Source organism: Cyanistes caeruleus, chromosome 6, assembly GCF_971803275.1.
Source record: "Cyanistes caeruleus chromosome 6, bCyaCae1.hap1.1, whole genome shotgun sequence".
In the NCBI taxonomy this organism is placed as follows: Eukaryota; Metazoa; Chordata; class Aves; order Passeriformes; family Paridae; genus Cyanistes; species Cyanistes caeruleus.
Genome location: NC_141706.1, coordinates 1,022,240 through 1,044,715, shown reverse-complemented (window position 1 = coordinate 1,044,715; position 22,476 = coordinate 1,022,240). Strand labels below are relative to the sequence as shown.

The following is a 22,476-nucleotide window of genomic DNA, read 5'->3' as shown; positions in this document are numbered from 1 at the left end:
CTTTCCCCATCCTGAAGAGCAAAGCTGTAACTGCAGATCAGTCACACCACTAAACAGAGCAGTTTATCAAGTTTATAGCAAGCTGTATGTAAACTGAGAGAAAATGTATTTATGTAGTAGAGTCTCACTTTCTAAGAATTTCCATCAAAAAAACACCGTGACAAATCACTGCTATACACTTAGGTGTTTATAGAGCAACCACAAAGATGTGATTGAGGTTCAGAGTTTGCATACCACAGTTTCAGTAGAGGAGTCCATTTTTCAGCTGCTTTTCATTAATTTGTTTTAATTAATTTTCATGGAAATCACTTCAGCAATAAGCATTTTAATAAAAAGAAAAAACACAGTATTGGGGCAATTTTTGCAGCAGCTGCAATTAACGTAACATAATCTAATTTCTTGTAACAATTCTGTGAGGAATGGCTTTGGAGCATCAGCAGGAGCTGCAGGAAGCCCCAGAGCAGGAAGGGAGGAGGGGATGGGATGCACCTGCAGCAGCTCATCCCCACCACCCAGGCTGCCAGGAGCCAGAGCAGGGCACTGGGAGCTGCTCCTGCCAAGGACAGCAGCCAGGGCTGTGTGCCTGGCCCCTGGACAATTCTTAATTGTCAATTATTGACAATTACTGATTAATAATCAATTATTGATAAGTCCCCTCGGTGTTCTCACCCTCTGCTGTGACCCAGCCCCAGCCCAGCTCAGCAGCTATGCTCATGGCGCTGATATTGGCAAGATCAGGGACTTCATCCCTTAGGACAGGACAGCAAAACCCAGTCCTTAAGGGTTTTTTTCCAGTCACCATGCTGAGTGGAACTGGGGGAATACACTTTTAAAGCAAGACTCTGAAAAGCAGCAGCTACATCTGGGCCAGACAAATCTCTGTGGATCGGCAATGCTGGAGTCCCAGTTCTAACTCTGGATGAGGAATGGACATTTCTGCTCAGACTTCTGATTCAGCTCCACGTGCCAGATTTCTTGTGATGCAATCAAGTGCAGCCCCACTGCTATCAGCTGTCAGCAGCCTTCCTCCCATCACGCCAGCACCAACTCTGGCCCCGCAGCCCGCGAGCCCGTATCCACAGCAGCTCCAGCAGCTGTTTGAAGCTGGATGGAATTGTTGCTGCTTGAGATGCTCCAGGATTACGAGGTCATAAACCTGTGCTATCAAAGGCAGGCGTGTGCTGCACAGAGCCTGCCCTGTGATGTGTGCACCCACTGCAGCTGCACATCTGAGAGCAGAGCGCTGCCCGCACGCTCCAAATTGCCTTAATTCCTCCTCTACATGCAGCCTGTTGCTCCACGCTGGATTTATTAGACAGTTTCATTTGGCTTTTTTACTCATTTATTTTGTGTGCTGAAGGCTTTTTGCTGCCCTATTTAGTATTCAGGGCTTAGAGTTATTCTGATTTGAATGAAGCACAGCTCATTATTTAACTGAGCTCAGCAATGCCACATCACCCAGCGCGCTCTCTGTGGTTCAGATGTGTTTTATATCCATCTGAGGAACCACAAAACAAATCCAGCGAGGTGCAGATAAAACAGCCTCTCCTCTGAGTGCTGCAGCCATCTCTTCCCCATCTGCTTCTGTACCTACAAAATCAAAATTACTGAGTAAGGAATGGATGGGCTCTGAAAGTGTGTGATTGATTAGAACCAAAGCATCATTTTGGAGCAGCACAGTGCCAGCAGCTGCTAACCTCAGTCCTTCATACCCAGGAGGTTTAGATGGATGGAGATACATCTACAGACATACACACATACAAAACATTTCTGCTGGCCTTTAATTGCCTTTCTTTCTCTAGCATAAGGGTTTTCCAATCAAGCTCTTCATCATTTTGAAGGTTTCACATGTATTGGGTTGGGCTTGGTTTTATTTTCTTTTTTTTTCCTTTTTTTTTTTTTAATTTATTGGGGATTTTTATTTGTTTGTTTTGGTGTTTTTTGGTTTGTTTGGTTTTTTTTGTTTTGTTTTGTTGGTGGTGTTTTTTTGGTTTTTTTTTTTTTTGTGGAAGCTGGGATTTGCTGACATTCATACGACTCCAAGAGTTTAAGCTTTCTATAAGAAAGTCCAAATCTACCTGATATTTTAAACTGCTACAGTTTTACATGTCATGTCTCTACCTTAAGCTGTTTTTTCCTGGAACAAGCACCATTTGGAAGGCTAGTGCAGACATCATATTGCCAGAATAACCCTAGGGATTTGTATGTATGCCCACACTCAAACATGCATGCCTGTGCTACATACATTGAGATATGCAGCCAGAAATTACAGCCAGATTAGAAAAATGCTGATTTTCAGCACAAAATGTCTTCACTGCTCTTGTATAAGACACACACTCAATTATAGCTGAGCCAAATGGAGATGAATGGGGTTTTGCTTTCACATTCCCTATATTGGGTGCAAATTTCTGGTGAATGCCCATGACCTCGATGGTTTGCTTTTGTAACCACTGGTGCACAAGAGCAGCTCCAGTTCTTCTCCTGCCTTGATGGTCCATAATGCAGATTTGAGTGTGAGTGCATCCACACAGGCAGATCTCCCTGGATTTGTGCTGATTTGGACCAGCCCACTGGCTCAGCCTGGCTCCTGCTCCCTCTCACACACCCCAGTGCTAGAAACGATGTCATCCCACTGGGCAATTCTGGGTTTGTACTGGTGAATGAGAAAACTGACCCAAATTACTTAAGACAGCTGGAGAATGAGAGAAAGAAGAGAGCAAAAACATTTTCCAAAAGTCACAGTTCAGGTTTTTATAGAATTACACTATTTAGTCAAGCAAGCTTACATAATTCCTTTCTGGGCCACCTATCCAAAATATTAATTTTTAATACCTGTGCATGTGCATCTTGTAAGTCCACAAAGGGAAAAGAAAATATAAATCTAAAATAGCACTGCCTAATTTTCTGGAACACATAATTCATTAAACATGGATTCTGGCAGCTCAACTTTAACTCAGAAACAAAAGAAATCCACACAAAAGACAATAAATCTGCATTACACATGGTACTAAAATGATCCAATGGATTTATAGATGTTTACAAGTTTGCAGAGTGTGACACAGCGTCCACCAGAAATTTGATATTCACAGCACAAAACATCATAAACATATGTCTGCAAACTACAAAAGGGACTTTTTATGTGGGGATCATTGTTAAAATTGTCTTCAGAACATAAACCTTAAGTTGTAAATGCTACTCCCCATTTATTCTCCGAGACATAACAAATGAGGGAAGAAAAGCAGAGATATGTTTGTAATTGAAAATGTTTCTCAGGAAATGATCTGTACAGGAACATCATTCTCATTCCATTAACTGCTGACTCCAAGCCAACCATTTGTAAAAGTAAATAAATATGCAAACTGGCTGACAACAATGTGCCTGCCTTTAATGTTTCTGCATTAGTACTCGGCCTCCAAAAAAAGAATCTATTTTCTTTTCTCATTTCTCCATTAAACCAAACATGGCATGCACACAAAAGGAGCAGGAGTAATGCTGTTCACAAAAAAAAGATGGGAGAAATGCTATGATTTGATTTTCATGTATGCAAAACAAATTAAATGCCTTTTGCCTTGAACTTTCTTTAAAGTCCAAAGCCGCCCCCAAGTCCCTCAGTGACTTGTTTGCTGTTCCTTTCTTTTTTTCTTTTTTTTTTTTTTTTTTTTTTTTTTGCAATTGGCTGGGAAAAAAGCCCTCCACAGACAGACAGACAGATGTCTGGTCTGGGTAGGTAAAAACCAACAAATCAGGAAGCAAACTCAGTTCTTTTTTGAAAGGGTACATGTGATTCTCTTTTGCCAGCTTCATTAAACCTTCCAGGCTTTCACATTTCATTTGGGATGAAGGTTCCTTCTCAGAATTTCCCTCCAGTTTCTGAGAGGTAATAAGCAGTGAAGTTCCAAGCTAACACAGATGCCAGTCATTCCATTCATTCCTTCTCCACATCCTCTCAACACATCTCTTAAAATGCATAAGCAGTGTCTGCAGATGGTTTGAAAAGCCTGTCACCCTACAGGAGTGTTTAAAACCCTGCTGAAAAATCCCAAAAGGCAATTTTGGGAACAAACACAGACAAGAGGTCAACTGATGCTGATGCTTATTCCCAGCGAAGAATGAGCCATGCCTATGAGAAATGCTGTGGCCATTCCAAGTTCTTATCAAAATGTGCTGAGTGGAATCTGATCCCAAAACAAACTCCAGAGAGCCCCAGACACCTTGCTAGGGTGTTTGTGCACCAGAAACAGGTGGTTAGCTGTTCTGCACAGGGTATCCCTACGTGCAAAATCCTTCATGGAAACAAATGCTGTGACAGCAAAGCACCTCATGGAAACACATCCCCTGACAACTGAGACTTGCAGCGTGCTGAGGGACGAACTGAGAGGTCTCTGAACGGATTTCCTGAGGGATCTCAGAACTACAGAGCACTTGGGGCCATACAGAGAAGAGGGGAAAGCATTTGTGTCCTCCTCCTCACCCACATTTGTGTATTTCCCAAGTCACAACAAACTGCAGTCCCCAGAGGAGAGGCAGACAGATCTCTTGAGTGGAGGGAATTGCTCTTCTCACACACTCACCAGCTTGCTGCAACCATTTTTTCCCAAACATTGTGGAGTGGAGAAGCAGATTTTATGGGGCTGACTTGCCTCATTTTGTGAATCACCAAGCAGCTAAGAGCAGCTATTCCAACATCAACAAGAGGCGCTCATGCAGAGAAGACAAAACCAAGGATCTGCTCCAAGAAGTCTTTCCCAGCTCCACAAGTTCTAGCTATTCCTAAGAGAAAACCCAAAAATAGTTCTCAGGAATGTGAGGGCACACTAGTAGCAAGCTGAGGGTTTCCTGAATTTCTTGCTCTTTCCTTCCTGTATATATAAGCCTTGTTTTTGAAGGAGAAAAAGTTAAGAGAGTTAAGAGAGACCCACTGCATCTCAGTAATCCAAATGAGTAATCCAGTTTTTTCTTGAAAGAAACAGAAAAATGACTACTTTTACTGGAAAGTTAAAGCTCCTTCTCAGAGACTACAAACTGGTTTATGTGTCACACATGGCTCCCATTTTCAAACTGCAGTTCCTAGAGCTACTTGTGTCTTGAGACAAGCACCTCATCACCTTCAGGGAAAGATCCTGTGACAAAGGATTAAAAGATCTGTAATAAGTGGCCAAGCATTTCTACATCCCAGAAGGGAAAAAAAAACCCCCAAAAAATGGACCAGGATGAAGGTTGGGGTTGACAGCAAGGCTGGAGAAATAGAGATGGGATAAGGGTCACTTGAAGAAATTAAAATAATAATGAATACAAGTATGTAGATATATTATCTATTGCATAACTGGTAGTTTCAGTCCATTCTTTGCCACCTTTTGTGTCATTGCTGAGTGTCCAACCATGGTTCTTGACTTGCAACATTAAATTCTGGTTTTCCCCTTGACTTTAAATATTTCCAACTTCTTGCTATGTTTAATATTTTTGCCTAACACACAGATGACTTCTTAAAGTCTCTGCAGTATGTCCCAGGGAACTGAAGTTTGTAGTTAAGGACAGAATTGGGATCTAATGTAGGAATTGGGATTTAAAGACAAGCCTCCAACATGGTAAAACCAGGCTGTGGCTTTGGCTGGATCAACAGAACCCAGCTACCTTCTGAAAGAAAAAAGGGTGGGTTTGGTAAAGGGCAGCAAAATGAAACCTTCAAATGGAAGAAATATATCTTCTAGCATCCTGAAGACTAAACTGGGTTCTCTAGGCCAATGTGGAGGTTAATGTGCATTTGACAGCAGAAATTGTAGCATTTGACTGAAAAAGGGGAAAAAGGGAAAAAGGGAAAAAGGGGAAAAAGGGAAAAAGGGAAAAAGGGAAAAAGGGAAAAAGGGAAAAAGGGAAAAAGGGAAAAAGGGAAAATGGGAAAAGCATTTCCTGAGAAAAGGGAAACTTCTTTCCCCATCCTCACCTCAGGTGAGGATGTGGTGTGAGGTGTGAGGAAGCCCCTCTGCCTTCCCCAGCCATACAGCACTAAGGGTAGCCCAGGGATGAGCAGGGATGTGTCAGGGCTGTCTGTGGAAATCCCTGGCTGGAGGGAGGACTTTGGTCAGCTGGCATAAATCACAGTGTGGTGTGATCAGTAAATAGTGTGGCCGTGCTATCCTCCTAAAATGAATTTACACAGAAGTGTAAGATGATGATGCAAGACAGGACTTTGGTAGCACAAACTAGAAATTGTGTTTGGCTTAGGAAATCAGGATTTGTTCTCAGATTGCACAGGAAATACAGCAACACTTTCCAGCCTAGGCTTTCAAATCCCTTAATCAGAATTAATTCATTTAACAGAAGAAAACAGCAGTATCCTCATTCTGCAGCACAGGAAAAAAACCACAATTCTAGTTTAAGGAACACATCTACATGTTTCCTTTCTGGAGACAAATTGCACTTGTAAAATGGAAGCCTGGCACTCAAAATCCAGCCTTAAAACTTGTCTCTAAGGTTACACAGCCTGACAGAGCAGACAGGAATACCTGTACCTCTTGCTTTCCAAACCCATAGCACGGCAAAGAAAACACTTTTTTTCCATATAAACCAGTAGAAATGATGATTTTCATCCAGCCTCGTGGCTTGCCCTTCACAGGCCCTGCCTGGTACCCTGCCTGCATTCCTAATTCTGCTTCTTTCCTTACAAAATCAAGCAGCTGCTCCAACTTCCAAGCGCCCTGTCCCAACCAAAGCACCGACCGTGCTGTCCGTCTGTCCCTGGTGTTCCTGTGAGAACAGCAAGGGTGAAGCCCCAGAGTGCACAGGCACTGTCCCCTCTGAGACATCTCCAGCAAGCTGGAATTTCAGAGCAGCCCTGTGTCAGCTCCTCCCTGCTGAGTGCATCTCCTGGGAGGCTGCCACTGCCACCCTACCAATTCCATCATTTTTTCACTGCACCAATTTCATCATTTTTTCACTGCACCAATTCCATCATTTTTTCACTGTACCAATTTCATCATTTTTTCACTACACCAATTTCATCATTTTTTCACTGTACCAATTTCATCATTTTTTCACTGTACCAATTCCATCATTTTTTCACTGCACCAATTTCATCATTTTTTCACTGTACCAATTTCATCATTTTTTCACTGTACCAATTTCAACAAGCACACCCACAGTTCCCGTGGCTGCAGTATTTCCTACTTTGCAGGTGGATAAAGAACCTCAGATGGGTTTTACTCCATGGCACTTACACATCAGGAGTTTCCCAGGAATAATCTGCAGCCTTCAGCTTTCATGTCTGAAGGGAGTTTGTGTTACTGCTCCTCTCAGAAAGTGCACAATACCATGGAGTTTTCATTTTGAATGAATGAACATTAATATTAAAACTTACTGACTGCATTAACACATAGCCCATCTGAGAATTGCTAGCCCAAGCCTGCTTTTGACTACAAATGTCAACTCTCCCTGAGTGGAAATCAGCTGATAAAAATCACTATTTTCATGTTGGAGCCAGTGTTACCCAAAGACTGCATTTGTACCAGACTGAAGCTAACAGGAACACATAATCTTATGAAACATCACTAGCATGAAACAGCTAATTCTAGTTCATACTGCAGAAATACTTCCATGGAATAACATTAAATATTAACAGACTGCTCTATTTTCTTCCTCTTTTACCCAGGAAAAACACAGTCTGACAGAAGTAAGAAGAAAATAAACCCTCATTCTTATCTTCAGCACACCAAAAATAACCACCACTGTAAAAAGACAGGGTCAGAAAGCAATAACCAGAAAAGCAAAACAACCAGATGAGTTGGTCTGGGCTCCTACCTTTAGGGCAAAATGCTCCACAGCCCATCGTAGGGTCGCTGGGCCACCCTCATAGTGCATCCCAGGGGGAACTGCAGTCCTGGAGGAGTTTGAAGCCCCTGGCACTCTTCAGAGGAGCTGTTTTAGCTTTCCAGCCTGTTTTCCACCAGAATGGTCCAAGCACATCACAACTCCCGGCTCAGAGCATCGCCTCACAACAAGCGACTGACTGCCTATATAATTTAATATGATGCCACATGAGACTCATAGACCAGCTGCAAAAGAAACTAAATCTGCTTTTTGCAGCTTGCTGAGTTGTGTTCTGAAGGCTGGGATGCACTTTTGGTTGTGTGCTTTTGTTATCAGTCATACAACTAAACAAAGTGCTCAAAGGGCAAGTGCAGAACACACGATTTTAAAAACTCCAGTCTGCTTCTGTTCTGGGCACCTTTTCCCCTTGTAACTGAATAAAGTCACAGGAAAAGTCTGTGCACGGACACTGAAACACTGGGTAGGCAATGGGAAATCTCTTTCTCTTTTTCCTTTTTTTTTTTTAGGCTTTTTTTTATTTTATTTTTTAGTTTTTGTTATTGTGAAGCAAAGTCTGATCAATGGGAGTTACTCAAATCCTGTTGTCTGACTTGAGACTCACATCTGATATTACCAAATATTACCAAATTCAGATCCTGATCACAGTATTCTTTTCTCTACAAATACTTCCCCACTGAAATAATTAGCAACACTCCCATGGAAATGGATTAAGCCCTGAAACAGGCAAAAGCATACAAAAAGCTAAAAAGCAGAGGAAAGGAGAGGTATGAGCCATCAAAAGAATAATAAACTACTGGTAAGAAATAAACTGGTTTTATGGTCTATGGGTTCTTCCAAAGGGGGAAAGTAATGAAAATATAATCTAAAGCAACTACTTACTTGGGCTAAAAATCAAATTCCTGTGAAGTTTTTTCTACAGACTAGAACTTTTCAGAAGCTATAAAATGTCTAAGTGTTTGCTTCAGCTTGGAGCAAGAGGAGGGAAGTGACACATCCCTGGCTCATTTCTAAGTCATGGAAAGTAGTTACCTTGCTAATTTCCAGTGGAACTCTGATTAAAATACCAGTGCCAAAAGAGAAGTATGGAGCATGGAGTGGTGTTTGCAGTTTGGGGTTATCCAGCTGTGCCACACAACATTCCTCCCCCAGGTTTTGTGCCAGATGTGACTCCTTGCAGAGGAGCCTCAGAGCTCTCATCAGTTCTGGCAGCTCTTTGCCAGCTCCAAGGAGTCTCTGATCATCACATCCCTCTGCAGCTTCTGGGTCACTCCTCAAAGCCTTTTTCCCTTCCAGCATTTCTGTTTCGTGCTGCCATGGGCTCCCCACTCCCACTCCTGGAGTGCCACTGCCTTCTGGCACTGGGAACCTGCACTGCTGAATAACAGCATTCAATTACAAACAATACTCAACTGGCAGCTCTCTCCCAAGCCTTCCTGCTCTTCATTTCTGAACAGAATCCTAAGTGTCCCAGACACTTCATTATGGCAATCCTGCCTGGGACACAGGCACAGCTAAAGGAAAACAATGCTTCACTTCAAATGTCAAGAAGAATGCTGAAAATTATTATATATTAAGAGAATTCATGAAGTCTGAAGTCACAGCCACCTTGCATCATCAACTCAACCTATGTTCTAAGTGATTATTTCTATCTGTTTATAAAGTGGTGGTGTTTTGCACACACAGAAGTTCTTTTACAAAAAACAGTAAATGAAATCTGTTTCTTTTACGCTGAATTTTTATACCTGCAGAAGCAGACAGAAGATCATGCCCAGGTAACAGGTGAGGTTACAGCAGAGTAAGAAAGCAGCAAATCAGCTAAAGCAGAGCTCTTTTCTCAGAGGGTAATGTGGCAAGAAGCTGACAGCTTCAGCAGGTCTGAAGTGCACAGCCTGGGGAGCCAGCATAAGAATTTCTGCTCCTTCTCTCTGTAATCCATTGTCACTTGCCACCAACATAAACTCAGTCAGGGCTTGATTTCTAATTCCTGTCAGGTAACAACAACAAGATCAGCTTTCAAGAAGCCTGTGCACTTCTCCCTTCCCTCAGCAGAGATCAGTGCAGGGAGGAAAGCAGCACACTGTAAGATGCTTTGGGCCTCGAGCTTCCCAAGCTGTTCCTAAGGGCTCACTTTCAACCCCGCAGTTTTCAGCTTTGTAAAAACAGAAATATAGCCAGGGAGGACTAAAGTCTTATTGAAGCCGTTTTGGCCATCAATACAGGAAACAATTCAAAGGCAACATGACACTGATAGCTTAATTTGTGAAAATGGATAAATACTGGATCTGCCACATAGCACATTAACCCATGTAACAAATAAATACAGAAATAGCACTGCAATACTTGGTTAAAAGGTTTTGGTTCACAGAGGAGGAAATTCAATTAAAGCATGTAATGTCAATTACTGTCATTTGTAATTTTATTTTGCTTCTCTAGAAACAATACAGATGCAGGATTCTAAAGTTACCTGCATGTTTGATGCAAATGGGATAAAATTATCTAGGTTCTGAGAAAATCCAGATAGTAGTCGGGAAAAAACCCAGAGTTTCACCTAGCCTCACTTGTGGATCTTCTTCAGAGTGCTGGTCACATGAGAACTGACAAGCCTTCAGTTTAAACACAGAAGCCAACAACCCAGACCTGAAACAGGATTTTCATGTCTCAAAAGTGATGTTAAGGCATCAGAAAGGCTGGGAGGAGAACAACTGCTTAATTCTCAGCCCCTGCAGATGGGCACAGCCTTACTAAAGCCAACAGAAGAGCACTGACTGACATCAGCAGAGAACTGACCTTACTGCTTATACTGATTGATTCCAGTTGGAAAATGACAGGGTCAGCCTCTCAATGTTTCTGTCTCCTTCTCTCTGCTCTGTGTAGCAGTGACAGAGACCAAAAGCCACGTGGAAGACTCCAAGCACCAGCACAGTACCAAACATTGCCAGGTCTCCTCAGTCCCTCTGCAGCATCAGCAGCCAGTTCTGCTCTCCCACAAACAGCTTTGCCCAGCACAGCCTGGGGCTGCACAGAAGCATCCTGCCCCCAGCACACCCTCCTGAAGGCAGGAAATAACACAAAGAATGAGTTCATAAAATTACTGCTGGTTAGAATAACGCCAGGCATCTTTCTGCCTTGCCAACTGATCTGAGCTACACCAGAACCAGCAGAAAATCTGCTGTAAAGACCTCCAGGCCATTTTCCCTTAAGCATCACCACTTCTAAACACAGAAGCATCCTGCCTTTGAACAGCCATACTTTCCTCAATGGTGTGATGCTACAGTGAAACCACGGTTAGAATTATAGGAAAGAGCTACCAAAAGAAAGACTAAATCAATCAGATGCTTTCTATGCCTCTAAATGATACACATAAATTGTGTCCACCAGGTTCCCTCGGGCTATTTCAGGAGCAAGCAGAACACAAAATGATGCAGATTCATTACAAAAAGTCTAAATCTAATCTACCTGAATTGAAAATGCCAGGGATCATGTAAATGGAAGAAAAGATGACAGACCTTGCATGTTATACATAAGCAGAAACAAGAGCCATATAAACTGGGGGTAAGACAAAGTGCTGGTTCACTGAGAAATCACAGGGCAGTGCCAACATCCACTGGTGCAGCTGCAGGGAGAAAAGACTCCAAACTGCCCCTGTGCCTTCCCCTGCCCTCCAGAGGATGGCATGAGCCTGGCACCTGGGGCTTCAGGGCTGGCACTGAGGGTACAGGTGACATTTACCTCCCCTCCCCACCAAAAACCCCAACAGAAGGAATTCCAGCACGGGCTGTGTGATGCGCAGGGAGAGGGGGGACACCAGAGCTGTGTTTTCAGATGTGCAAATTATTTAATAGTATCCTTCCCAAATAACACACCTGAATGCTAACAGAAGTCACCTAAAAGGGGCAATTCCAACTAGATCGAGGTGGCAAATGGAAAAAACAATTCAGACTGTTGAAAAATGAAATACTACTGACGTGGCACAGTTCACCTGTAACTGACACACGGCAAAAAATGCATTGACCTGAGGAATTCCAGCTCTCACAGAATGTTACCATCCCAAATTATTATTTGCAATGCACCTTGCAAGGTCCAAGTGTTGCTGAACACAGGCAGCCCCATTGCCTTTTTCCCTAAACACACAGGGGAAGGGGGCTGATGTTATACCCATAAATACACACACTTTTTTATGCCTCGTATCATAAACAAAATCTTTTCTACAACCATACATGCACACAAAATTGGATCATTTGGAACACTCTAACATAGTGGTCTCTCCTGTAGGATCTGGATCACACAGCCTCTCTCTCCTAACAGACCAAACTCGTTCCCTGCCATTAAATCAAGACACATTCAGGTCTAAACCTTCACCTGGAGCCAGACTTTTTGACTTGCTCTGTGCTGACATTTTAAACTGCATGCAGGAATAACTCTCCTCTCATTTTCTAAGCCGTGCTGGCTCAAAATCTAAACACCAGCAATGCTACTGAAAATACAAAAACAACCTCAAAGTCAACAGAACCTCAGCAGCATAAATCCAGTGTGCAGATCAGACCTAGACCATAACTCCTGCAGATTTCTCTTGTGGCACAAAAATATTACTCTGCAACAGGCAACACAACTGATTACCAAACAGTTTGCTCAGTGTTTTGTCATTATTTCTCAAGTGGAAAAAGAACAGTGTTCTGACTTTCAGGGATGCACTACATTGGCTCCAAGTTCTGCTAAAGCAAGAGGAAAAACCCCTTGATTTATGGACCTGCACATTAACAAGTGCCTCCTTCTCGTTCCTCTGTCTCTGCCTTCCATTTGGCGTTCGTGTTACTGGGGTTGGATTTCCTCTGGGCCCTGTTCAGTGGCTGCATTTCTACCCCAATTCCACGGGAGATCCCGTTCCCAGAGCCCTGCCAAGCTGGCAGCACAGCTCCTGAGAGACTGCTCTGCCTGACTGCTCCGAGCCACTCACTGACACACCACTGCTCCCATCCAGCTCTGCACCCAAGCACTGAGCTGCACAGCACTTCCATATGTTGGATCTGTTACACTGCTCTGGAAAATTACATTACTTTGGGTAAATAAAGAGCTAAGAGCAGCAGGAAAAATATCATAAAAATGCAGCCGAATTTGTTTCATCCTGCCTCCATCAGCAAATTTGGTCTATGACCTCTGCCTATGAGTCATGCAAGTACTTTAAAACTTGCAGTGATTTATATTTCCAGGATAGGAAGTTCAAGGCTTATATTTCTGTTCCCCTACCATACATTATTTTTCTTTATACACAATTTCTTGGTAATTATCTATCTAAAACATGTAGGCATCTTTTTTTTTCCTACTTTGTGGTGCACATTAACCAAAATCATTCATCTCAACAACCAGCCTCTGGGTTCTTGGCAGAGTAGAACTGGATGTGTAGGTTATTCCTGGAACCCTGCTAGGCTGATGCTCTCATCGTAGTTTTAGTCATGGAAACAGGCTTCTACCAAGACAGGCATTGTTTGCTAAAAAGGAAATTCCCAGCATATCTGTCAGAAATGAGGAGTAATAGGGTACACCACTGAAAAATGTAATATTTGCACAGGGCTGTTTATTAGAAGGCTTTAGTCTGCTCTGCAAATGAAATGATGCATTTTGGAGTTTGGGCAACAAGTGCTCCTCGAGCTCACAAGGGAACCAGCAAAAGCCAACCTTTCCTTTTCTCTAAGCATTATTAGTGGGGCTTTTGGATCCACAAAGCTGTGTTTTCCCTGGCCTGCCTGGCCTTCACCTCCACACCTGCAGGGCTGGGAGGAGGGTCTCATCTGGTTCCCATGAGAAGCACAGGGATGTGTGACTCCACATCCATGTGGCTCCAGCCATGGATGTGTGACTGCAGCATGGAGGGACCAACTCTGAATTGCTGAGCTGGGGAGCTGCTTAAGCACCCTTTGCCTCATTCCTGTAAAATTTAACAAAGAGCCCCCTCATTGGATAATGGTGTAAAAAAAATCTGTCTCCACAGATAAACTCTTATTTATTCTTATTATCAGTTCTGTGTCTTCAGCACTTTGCTTCTGTAGGATATTTTATAACAGCAAAAGCAAAATTTCTCACTCATCAGAGTCTGGGGAGTTTGTGTGACACTGGTGTTTATCCTCTTTGCTCTCTTGGACTGAGGTCCTGCCCAGACAAGGAAAACTTTTTCATCTCATCTCTCTAGAGTGCTACCAGAGATCAATAATTCTGCTTTATCTAATGGAAAATCTCTGGGGTCTTGTGAATCATGTGCTGGCAGCTTTATTTAGATGGAAATCTGTGTTCATCCCTGGGAAGCCTTGCTTTAAAACAATCTTCTGTAACATTCAGACTTCAGTTGATCTTTCAAATAATTTCTAGTCTGAATGAGTTAAAACACAGGTGAAGTTTCCCTGCTGAATGATCAGCTCAAGCACAAAACCTGACCTGACAGATCTGGATCAGTTTTAGAAGTGGGCTGCAAAATGTTACATCAGTGAGCAAGTTAATCCCATCCCAGGACCTGAAAGCTTCTGTTTTTCTTCAAATGTTTCCATTTTCATTAGTACTACAGGGCACGTCAGGCGAATCCTGCCCTTTGTTACTTGTGCAGCCCGACTGCAATTAAGCTAACAAGTCTGCTGCAGTCCAGGATGGTGTCCAAACCCTTTTCATAGCTGTGGTTGCTCAGGAAGAAGAAAGCAAACCCTTAATTTGTCACTGAGGTAAGCATTTATCAGCTGTGGGCACAAGGGAAGGTCAACACATCTCTGCTGTTCCAGAGCTACAATGGCACTTTAAGCCTCCTGGTACCACTTTGATGCAGACAATGGCCATTACCACTATTCCACGAACACGAGAACAGACACAGAGGGAAATAAAACCAGAGAGAGTTTGGATGCAGCCTCAGAACAGGACAGGATCAGTGCTGAGGGGCTCAGCCCACCTCCACAGAGGTACACCAGGCACAGAGCCAGAGCTGCTATGTCCCAGCGATTTTGTTTTTCTGCAGGGAGCAGAACCAGACAGGTAAATGATGAAAAACAGTGCCCCATGTTGCCAATCTAATTTGTCATATTTTGAATGAAGGTATTAAAAATATGAAAATTATTATTGACTCTTTCCCGTCCTGCTTAGTGGGACCTTAGACTGACTGTTTGAACTTTGCCTTAGAAATCTGTTTCCAGGGCTGATTTTACATCACATCCTCCACTGAGTGCTTCTCACCATCATCTCCAGCCCTCTCTGCCCCCGTGAAACCTTTCTTCCTGTCAATCTCTGAAGTCTTTAAACAATATTAGGAAGAGAATCTGGCTTCTAGAAACCAGTGCAGGCAGAACCAAATTGAAAAGCACCTCACAGGCAAAAGAAAGTATTTCCAGGCTCAGTCAAGGCTCAGCGCGAGAAGGGGAATACGCAGCCAGAGCAATCCTTGTGCAAGAGCTCTGAGCAGGCAAGAAGAGCAGAGAGGAGATGCTCAGTGCCCCCTGGCCCAGCAAACCCGTGGGTTTATAGGATTGCAGCTCCCTGCCAGGCCAGAGCTGTGCCCCACCACTGCAGCACCTGCGGCAGCAGCGGCTCCGCGGCCCCAAAGGGAACCACTCGCCATAAGTAAATGCACTTTGACAGCAGCTCCTAATAAGAGGAAGGAAATGAGGGAGAGAAAGAAAAGTGATAGGAGACAAAGGGACTTTATAAAACGGGGCTTTATTGCTTTCATTTGCAGCGTTTTCCCCTTTGTTGTGTTGAGCCTTCCAATTCCAGATACTGCACAAAAGAGATACCTGTCGAAAAAAGTTTATTTCAATCTGAAACTGACTCGTAGGATGCTTCACTAATTCAACAGCCCATTATCAGGAGTAACAATGAGCTACCTCTAATTAATTTGGTGCAGCCTTTGCTTCTGATACCAATCAAATCAATATTAATGGGGAGTTTGTGCTCTCTCATTACCGCACAAAATGGGTACCAATCTTCTCATGAAGATTTTTGGACCATAAACTGTGTTTGAGGTCAGTGTAGTTGGCTTCTTCCCACACCCATTTTTTTCAACCAGGATGGAAAAAAATATATAATGATGTGCTATTTAGTACCTGGATAAAAATCTACATTCAGGCTGCCTACACCGAAAGACTGAAACCAGTTCAAGATGAAGAAATCTCAGCCTAAAAAAATCAAGATTTTAGTAGCTCACAGAACTCAAATTAAACACTTAAATAGGTAACACTAGATATTTCTCATGCTGCCTCACATTTCTCTATTTATTTTTATCTGCAGGATCAGGCGTGTTAGAGAGGGAGGCCTGGTAAGAATTGCCTCAGCCATCATTCTTGGTTACTTACATCTGTGGTCAATTTTCCACACTTTCTTCCATAAAAGGTAAAGGAGGCACTGTACTTGCAACAGGATAATCTAAACAATATGAACAATGTTACTGTTGAAGACCATCTGGCTCATCAAGCACAGCTCCAGACTTTTTAACTCCTTGAATAAAGTGTGGAACCCCGCAGCGTATTTTTTATTTTTTTTTTTTTTTCTTTTTTTAATCCAAAATTCATTTTTGAAATGGCGAAAAGTAGAGGTCCTGGAGACAAGAGGGATTCAGAAAGGGGAGAAAATTCAGTTTCTGGTTTTATCCTTTTTGTGCCTTACGTGTGTTGCAATCCAGGCTCAAGAAGAACACGCAGAGATCGGATTTTTCTCTAAAGAAAAGCACAACCAGCACGTGTTTGGAGCAGACACAAGAGGGTTAAATATTTCATAATTCACCTCAACTTCATGGCCTGCTTCTGCCACTTCTTAAAAGGTAGTAACAGTCAAAGAAGGGTCACCAGGAATTAGAGGAAAACGGGGGAGGCACGAGGGTGAAGGCGAGCGAAGAAGGCTTTTTTTGCTAATTGTACATTTTTGATGTGCAGATAAATGAGAAGTGGCTGGGAGAAGGAAATAACCTGTGCAGGGCTCAGCCAGCCCCGCTCTGCAGACACACAGGAGTTAAATCCTCTCATGCTCCTAAAGGCCACAGCCTCCAGAACGCGCTTGTTTTTCAACTCAGCAACAGAAAAAATTGGATTTTGTCACGGGTCTTTGTTCGCTCGAGATTTCTCAATTCTGTGATTTCTCTGCGCTCACAGCGGGTTAAAAACCCCCGTAAGCGCTGGCTGTAACAGGGCAGGGGTTTGGTCCTCGAGAGGGTTGTTATCCTCCAAAGAAGTTTTAATGGCATTATAAAAAACAAAACAAAACAAAACAATAAAAACATCCAAAACAAAACCAAAAAACCCACAACCAACTGGTTGTTGAACTACTTCAATGCTTTTTATTTCATTTCTAAACATATTTTTGGAAAGGAAAGCAAAGAAAATTAATTAGAGCACAGTTGGATTTTTTTTTTCTTTTCGTGTAAACACAAAAATTAATTTTCATATTCAGCGACTCCTTGCTTTAAATTCTGCATCTTGCTTTAAGTAGAAACATCAGCCTTATCTGGTTTCTAGGTAGAGCACACACAGGCCTGAACCTTCCCCTACAGTAAGATCTTCCAGCCACTCCCAAAAACATGTGCCCACAACCTTTTTTCAAAGTCTACTCTAATTTAGATCTAATTTTCATTGAAGCTATTATATCATAAGCCCACTGCAATATGCACTGACATACACATGCTGAATTCTTGGCCTTAAAAAATCATTTTAAGATGCAAGAAGGATTTTAAAAGAAATATTTTTAAAGAAATTGTATTTAATATATTCTCATGACTCATCAATTGAAAAAAAAAAAAAAGCAGTGTTACAGTAAGCAAGATCAGGCAGTTTTATGATTAATGGGGTCAAAAAGTTAGAATTGATGTTTGAAACTTCGGCTGCTCACACTGAAACAATTAACCCTATCTACTGAGGCCCCAAAAAACAATGCAAAATTTCAGCAAGAAGCAATACTATGTTACAAAACACTTATTTTGGTGTGTGCTCCTTCCCTTGAAAAACAGAGCAACCGATTTTGGCCATTTATCAAGAGATTCTCTGGGCGTAACTCTTCCAAAACAAATCTGGCTTTGAAGTATGAGATGTTGGAGTTCAGTGTGTAAACTGGGCATGCCCTAATGGCTATTTTGCTGCAAAAGCATCCTGTTTTCTTCTGTACCAACCAAAAGCGCCTTTCCTCCCACTTGAGCTAATATTAGGATTTGGAAAATGAAAACACAAGTCATTTGATCAACAAGGATTCTGCAGCTGAAACCTCCTGTGTGCTCAGAACACCACAGTTCTATTGCAGCTCTGAGAAAAATCATCCCTTTAACTTTATTTTGCTGCTGACCCGACTGAGTGCTCGTGATAGCGAGCATCAAACGCACTGTAAGCAGCTCCTGGATTTTAATTAAGAGCATTCCACAGGAATAATGCTAACACGTGCTGAGTGATAAACATGTAAGCACTAATACTGTTCTGTAAAGCCCTAAATTACACGCTCCAGTGCCTTGGGTTTAAATCCTAGAAGACACTGGCACCAATTGCTGGGATTACAGCTTTCAATTAAACCTAGAACTAAATTACTGGATTTCAAAACATTTCTTTAATCCACACCTGTCTGCTAAGCCTTTCACCACGTTCACACTTAATAACCCTTAACATTTTTCATCGAGAAAGCTCAGAGGTTCTTCCAGATTTAATCCCCGTCACCGCTCCACTTCACACACCTGGAAACTGAGGCACACCATAATTAATTAATTAATTAATGATTAAATATCCCAAAGCCATGCAGGAACCTGTGCCATGGCCACTGCTTTCGAAAGGGGAATCTGCACCTTGTTCCAAACCTGCTGATCACTCCCACACCATCATCACACCCCCTGTGCACGTATTCACTCACGGTAAACGACGTTTACGTATCATAAAATGCAGTAATATACATATAAATATACTGTAAACTATGCCAGGCTCCAGCCTCAGCTCAGATGAGGGGTGGAAGGAATTACACACACGTGAATCAGCACAGCAAAGTCTGTAGCCATTATTTCTGAGGCACCTTTCTAGACTTGGTAACAAAATGCTCTATTGACTCAGCACAACCAAAGCCTACAGCACAGACATCAAATAACTAATTCAAATTAAAGAAATCTGAGCCATTTGCTTATACACAAACACCTCGTTCCCTTCCTGCACTCCTACAAAGGGATTAGTTTAATATCCAGGTAAAATGTAGTCTATTGAACAAATATGCTCTGGGCATAAATCTGCCACAAATCACAATTATTGAGAATGATTCTGCCTTTCATCTAATGTTTGAGATACCTCATTAGGTGTGCTGGAATCCTTGTGCACACCAGGAAATAAATGGCCTGAATATTTTCAGAAGTTATTTTCAGAAGTGTGAAGCTGACAAGTTTCACTTCTGAGGAAAAGAATGATCCTCTCCTTTTTTTTTGGTTGTCCTTACAAAAGTGGGTAGTTGTTTCCTGCAGATGAAATCCCTGAGACTGCACATTTTGTAGTCTGTACTCTGTAGTTACTGCTCTGATGCAAAGACAGAAATGCTTGGGTTGCTGCAACAACAACAAGGAGTGTAACACTTTTAAAGCCTGGAGAACTGAAAGACAAGGAGGGCTCTGCTGAACATAAAATCCCTGACGGTGCCCAGATGAAACAACTGAAGAAAACCACTGCAGCTGCTTGTTCTGTCTCTAGGTTTTGGCACTCCTTATTTAAGTTCAGTGGAAACTGTTCAGCCTTGAAGTAGACTGACTCATGCACTTTAACTTCCAATTTCCTGCAAACAATCCATTAGTTTTTGGCAAGTTTCACACTGCACAGTACTTCCCTGAAAAGGGCAGCTCCCAAACTCTTCTGATTTCAACAGGGTTTTTTTTTTCAGTTTAATGAAGGCAGAATTTGTACTCGTGCCCTTACAGAACTGAGTGTGCTGCTCACCTGGAGATGTCTGACACTCTTACCAAAGGTACACGAATGACTTTGCTCAGAAAGGCTCTCTCCAAATGTGCTTGTTGGGACAAATCCTGCTGGCTGTACCACAGGGGCATTTCTCAGAGACCTCCAGCTGACTTCTCATGTGCACTGTTAGTTCTACCTGACAAGGAAGGCAAAAGAAATATTTTCCTACTACCTACACCTCTCCCAAAAGTGCACTACCTACTCCTACGCTTCTCTGCTTTTATGACAGCTGAAATGAGCTGCTTGATAAGTAAATGCTAATTCCATCATTTGATTTTAAAAATTTGATTTTAAAATTTACCACTCCCTTCAAATATTTGGTCCCCAAGTGGTATCTGAAATATGTCAGTAACTCAAAATGGAAAATAACTGTGGTATCTCCATCGCCACCAGTTGGTAACTGTAGATAAATGTGGTCTAGTAAGCAGGGACTAGTAAAATAATTCTTCCATCCCCAGGATGCAATTATTTAAAAATGAGAAGAGAGATGAAAGCATCAACATAAATGCATGTGCATACAGCTTTCTAAGTACTCTGTGGGATTCCAGCTCTCCAGTTCAGCTGACACAGTAGAAGAGCTTTCCACGTTAAAATTAGTTATTTTCCTCTGTGCACCTTGCAGAGTGTGGTGCTGGAATCTTGTGTTTACCCACATTCTAAAGAAGTTCAGTAAACAGCAGCACAGGTTTTTTCACCTCAGCACACCCATCCTCCATCTACACAAGGCAGTCATAAACAGGCCAGTTTATGATTTTCATGTTCAATCAGGTCCTCAGCCCTCTCTCCTGGGACTGTCAGCAAGCACAATTTAACAACTGAGATCTGCAAAACGCAGATATCTCTTTATAAGAGCTGTCCCCATCTCATCCAAGGGATTCCACTTCAGTGATACAGACATCAAACGGGCAGTGGCCACCCTGGGAAAGCCCACGTGCAACAAGCTAGGCTAGCAAAAAAACTTTGCCAAATGTAGAAGCAAGCTCTAGAATGTTTTAAGAGGCTTGTTTTTAACTTGTGTTTAAAAATACATTGTGACTACCAGGGCACTTTACACATTGAGAGAATTTAAGTGGCTATGGCTGTGGAACTCAAGCACCTAGATCTGCTGCGTTATTTGGGTGTTCAGAAGACACCTAGCAGCTCTACAGGTTTCCAGCAGAGAAAGTCCAACAGGTATTTCATTCCAGAACATGAACACAGGCACAAACCTGGCTCAAACAGCAGATGCTTATTTCCCAGCATCCTATCCCGAGCTGGACTGGACACAGCTATTTCCACTGAGAGACAAAAGTGGCAGACCAAAGCTCTAATAATTATTATTACTGCTGAGGGTACCTTATTTTTTGCACAATTATATGATGTTTCATAGCAATTCTAAGTTTGTATTATTTCTTGTAAATGTGCTATCCTTCTCCTCAGAGAGAACTGTCTCCCACCTTGCTGAAGCCCCTGGGAAGTATCCCCAAAGACTGGTTAAATGCTCAAACAATTGGCATAATCCTGTCCTGTCCTGTCCTGTCCTGTCCTGTCCTGTCCTGTCCTCTCCTCTCCTCTCCTCTCCTCTCCTCTCCTCTCCTCTCCATTTTACTAACATACTCCCATTTCCCCACTTTTAAAACTTTTCGGTTTCTTGCAGCTTTACCTTAGGCTCGGTCTGACAGATCCATCCCCTTTTGGCTCCACATTTCCAATCCCTGCCTGATTTAGTCCCCAAGCTCTGTCTGCTCAGACATGCCCCATGCATGCAGCTCTTTGAGCACAGGAATGGTTCCTTGCCTTGCCTCCTTGCAGGCTCATTGTTAGCTGGGGAATTAAGAGGTTTGTCACACTGATCCCAAGTGCTCAGCCTCTGAACAGCGCCAAGGTTTACTCCACTGAGCAAGAAAACGTTCCCCAGAACTTCATCTCTCTAGCCACAGCCTACATACAGCTTACTTCCCTGACAAAAGAATAACATTTACAGACATTCTGCTCTCCCTGAGGTTTATCCCTGCAGCTGGAGACCCACGGTTTGAACTGGGGAGGCAAATGAAGCGGAGCTGGTCCGCCAGTCATCCAGGGGTTAAGCTCATTTGTCAGTGCCCTTGCTGTTCCTTGCTCTCAGCCACGGTGCATCCACTCTTTAAATTGTGAAAGGAACACCGACCTTTAATCTGTGGTATTAGTTCCTTTGACAAAATGGAAGATTATGTCTTTCTCCCACAAGCCTTCATGCGAAGCTTAGCCAGCTTCCATCTGGTCTGGCTAATTAAATGTAAGTTAACATTAAGCTAAGAGCCAGCTCCAGCCCACAGACCTTCCATTCTGCAATGGCAGATTTATTAATTGGCCAAACTATTTGAGTATTTAATACCGATTTTTGATGACTTCTATTTTCTTCGCTCTCTCATGAAAACAGGGAAATGTTTTTGAAGACACATTTGCATCATTTCAGTTCAGGAACACAAAACACCAAGACGTGCTAATAAGACTCCGAGCAGCCACAAAACTGTCAGGTTTTTTCCTTCTGTATTTGACATGTTAATAAAGTACCATCACAAGAGTGTGAAGGATGTGCCTGTTACACACAAGCTGTGGACTCTCTGGAGCTGTGCACTTGGAGCTGGCCCTGACCCACAATCTGGCCCTATATGTACTAAAACCACAGCCAGTTGTTGTATTCCTTATTCAGGCAAAACTCTCTTTGACCCTAAAGGGCGTTCTGCCTGAAGGAAGAACAAAGGCATTA

General features: G+C 42.6%; 1 protein-coding gene across 2 annotated transcripts in view; it reads right to left on the bottom strand.

Annotated features, from left to right (window-relative positions):
- Window positions 1–22,476, bottom strand: part of PARVA (parvin alpha) — a 63,467-nt gene that overhangs the window by 26,522 nt on the left and 14,469 nt on the right. Inside the window, exon 1 of one of the 2 annotated variants that reach the window (XM_023929130.2) lies at window positions 7,795–8,152. The exons of the other annotated variant lie outside the window; for it this stretch is intronic. Within the exon in view, the coding sequence (XP_023784898.1) occupies window positions 7,795–7,822 (28 nt within the window). The 5' untranslated portion in view covers window positions 7,823–8,152. Of the gene's footprint in view, window positions 1–7,794; window positions 8,153–22,476 lie in introns of those variants that run through there. 2 annotated transcript variants of the gene reach the window in all.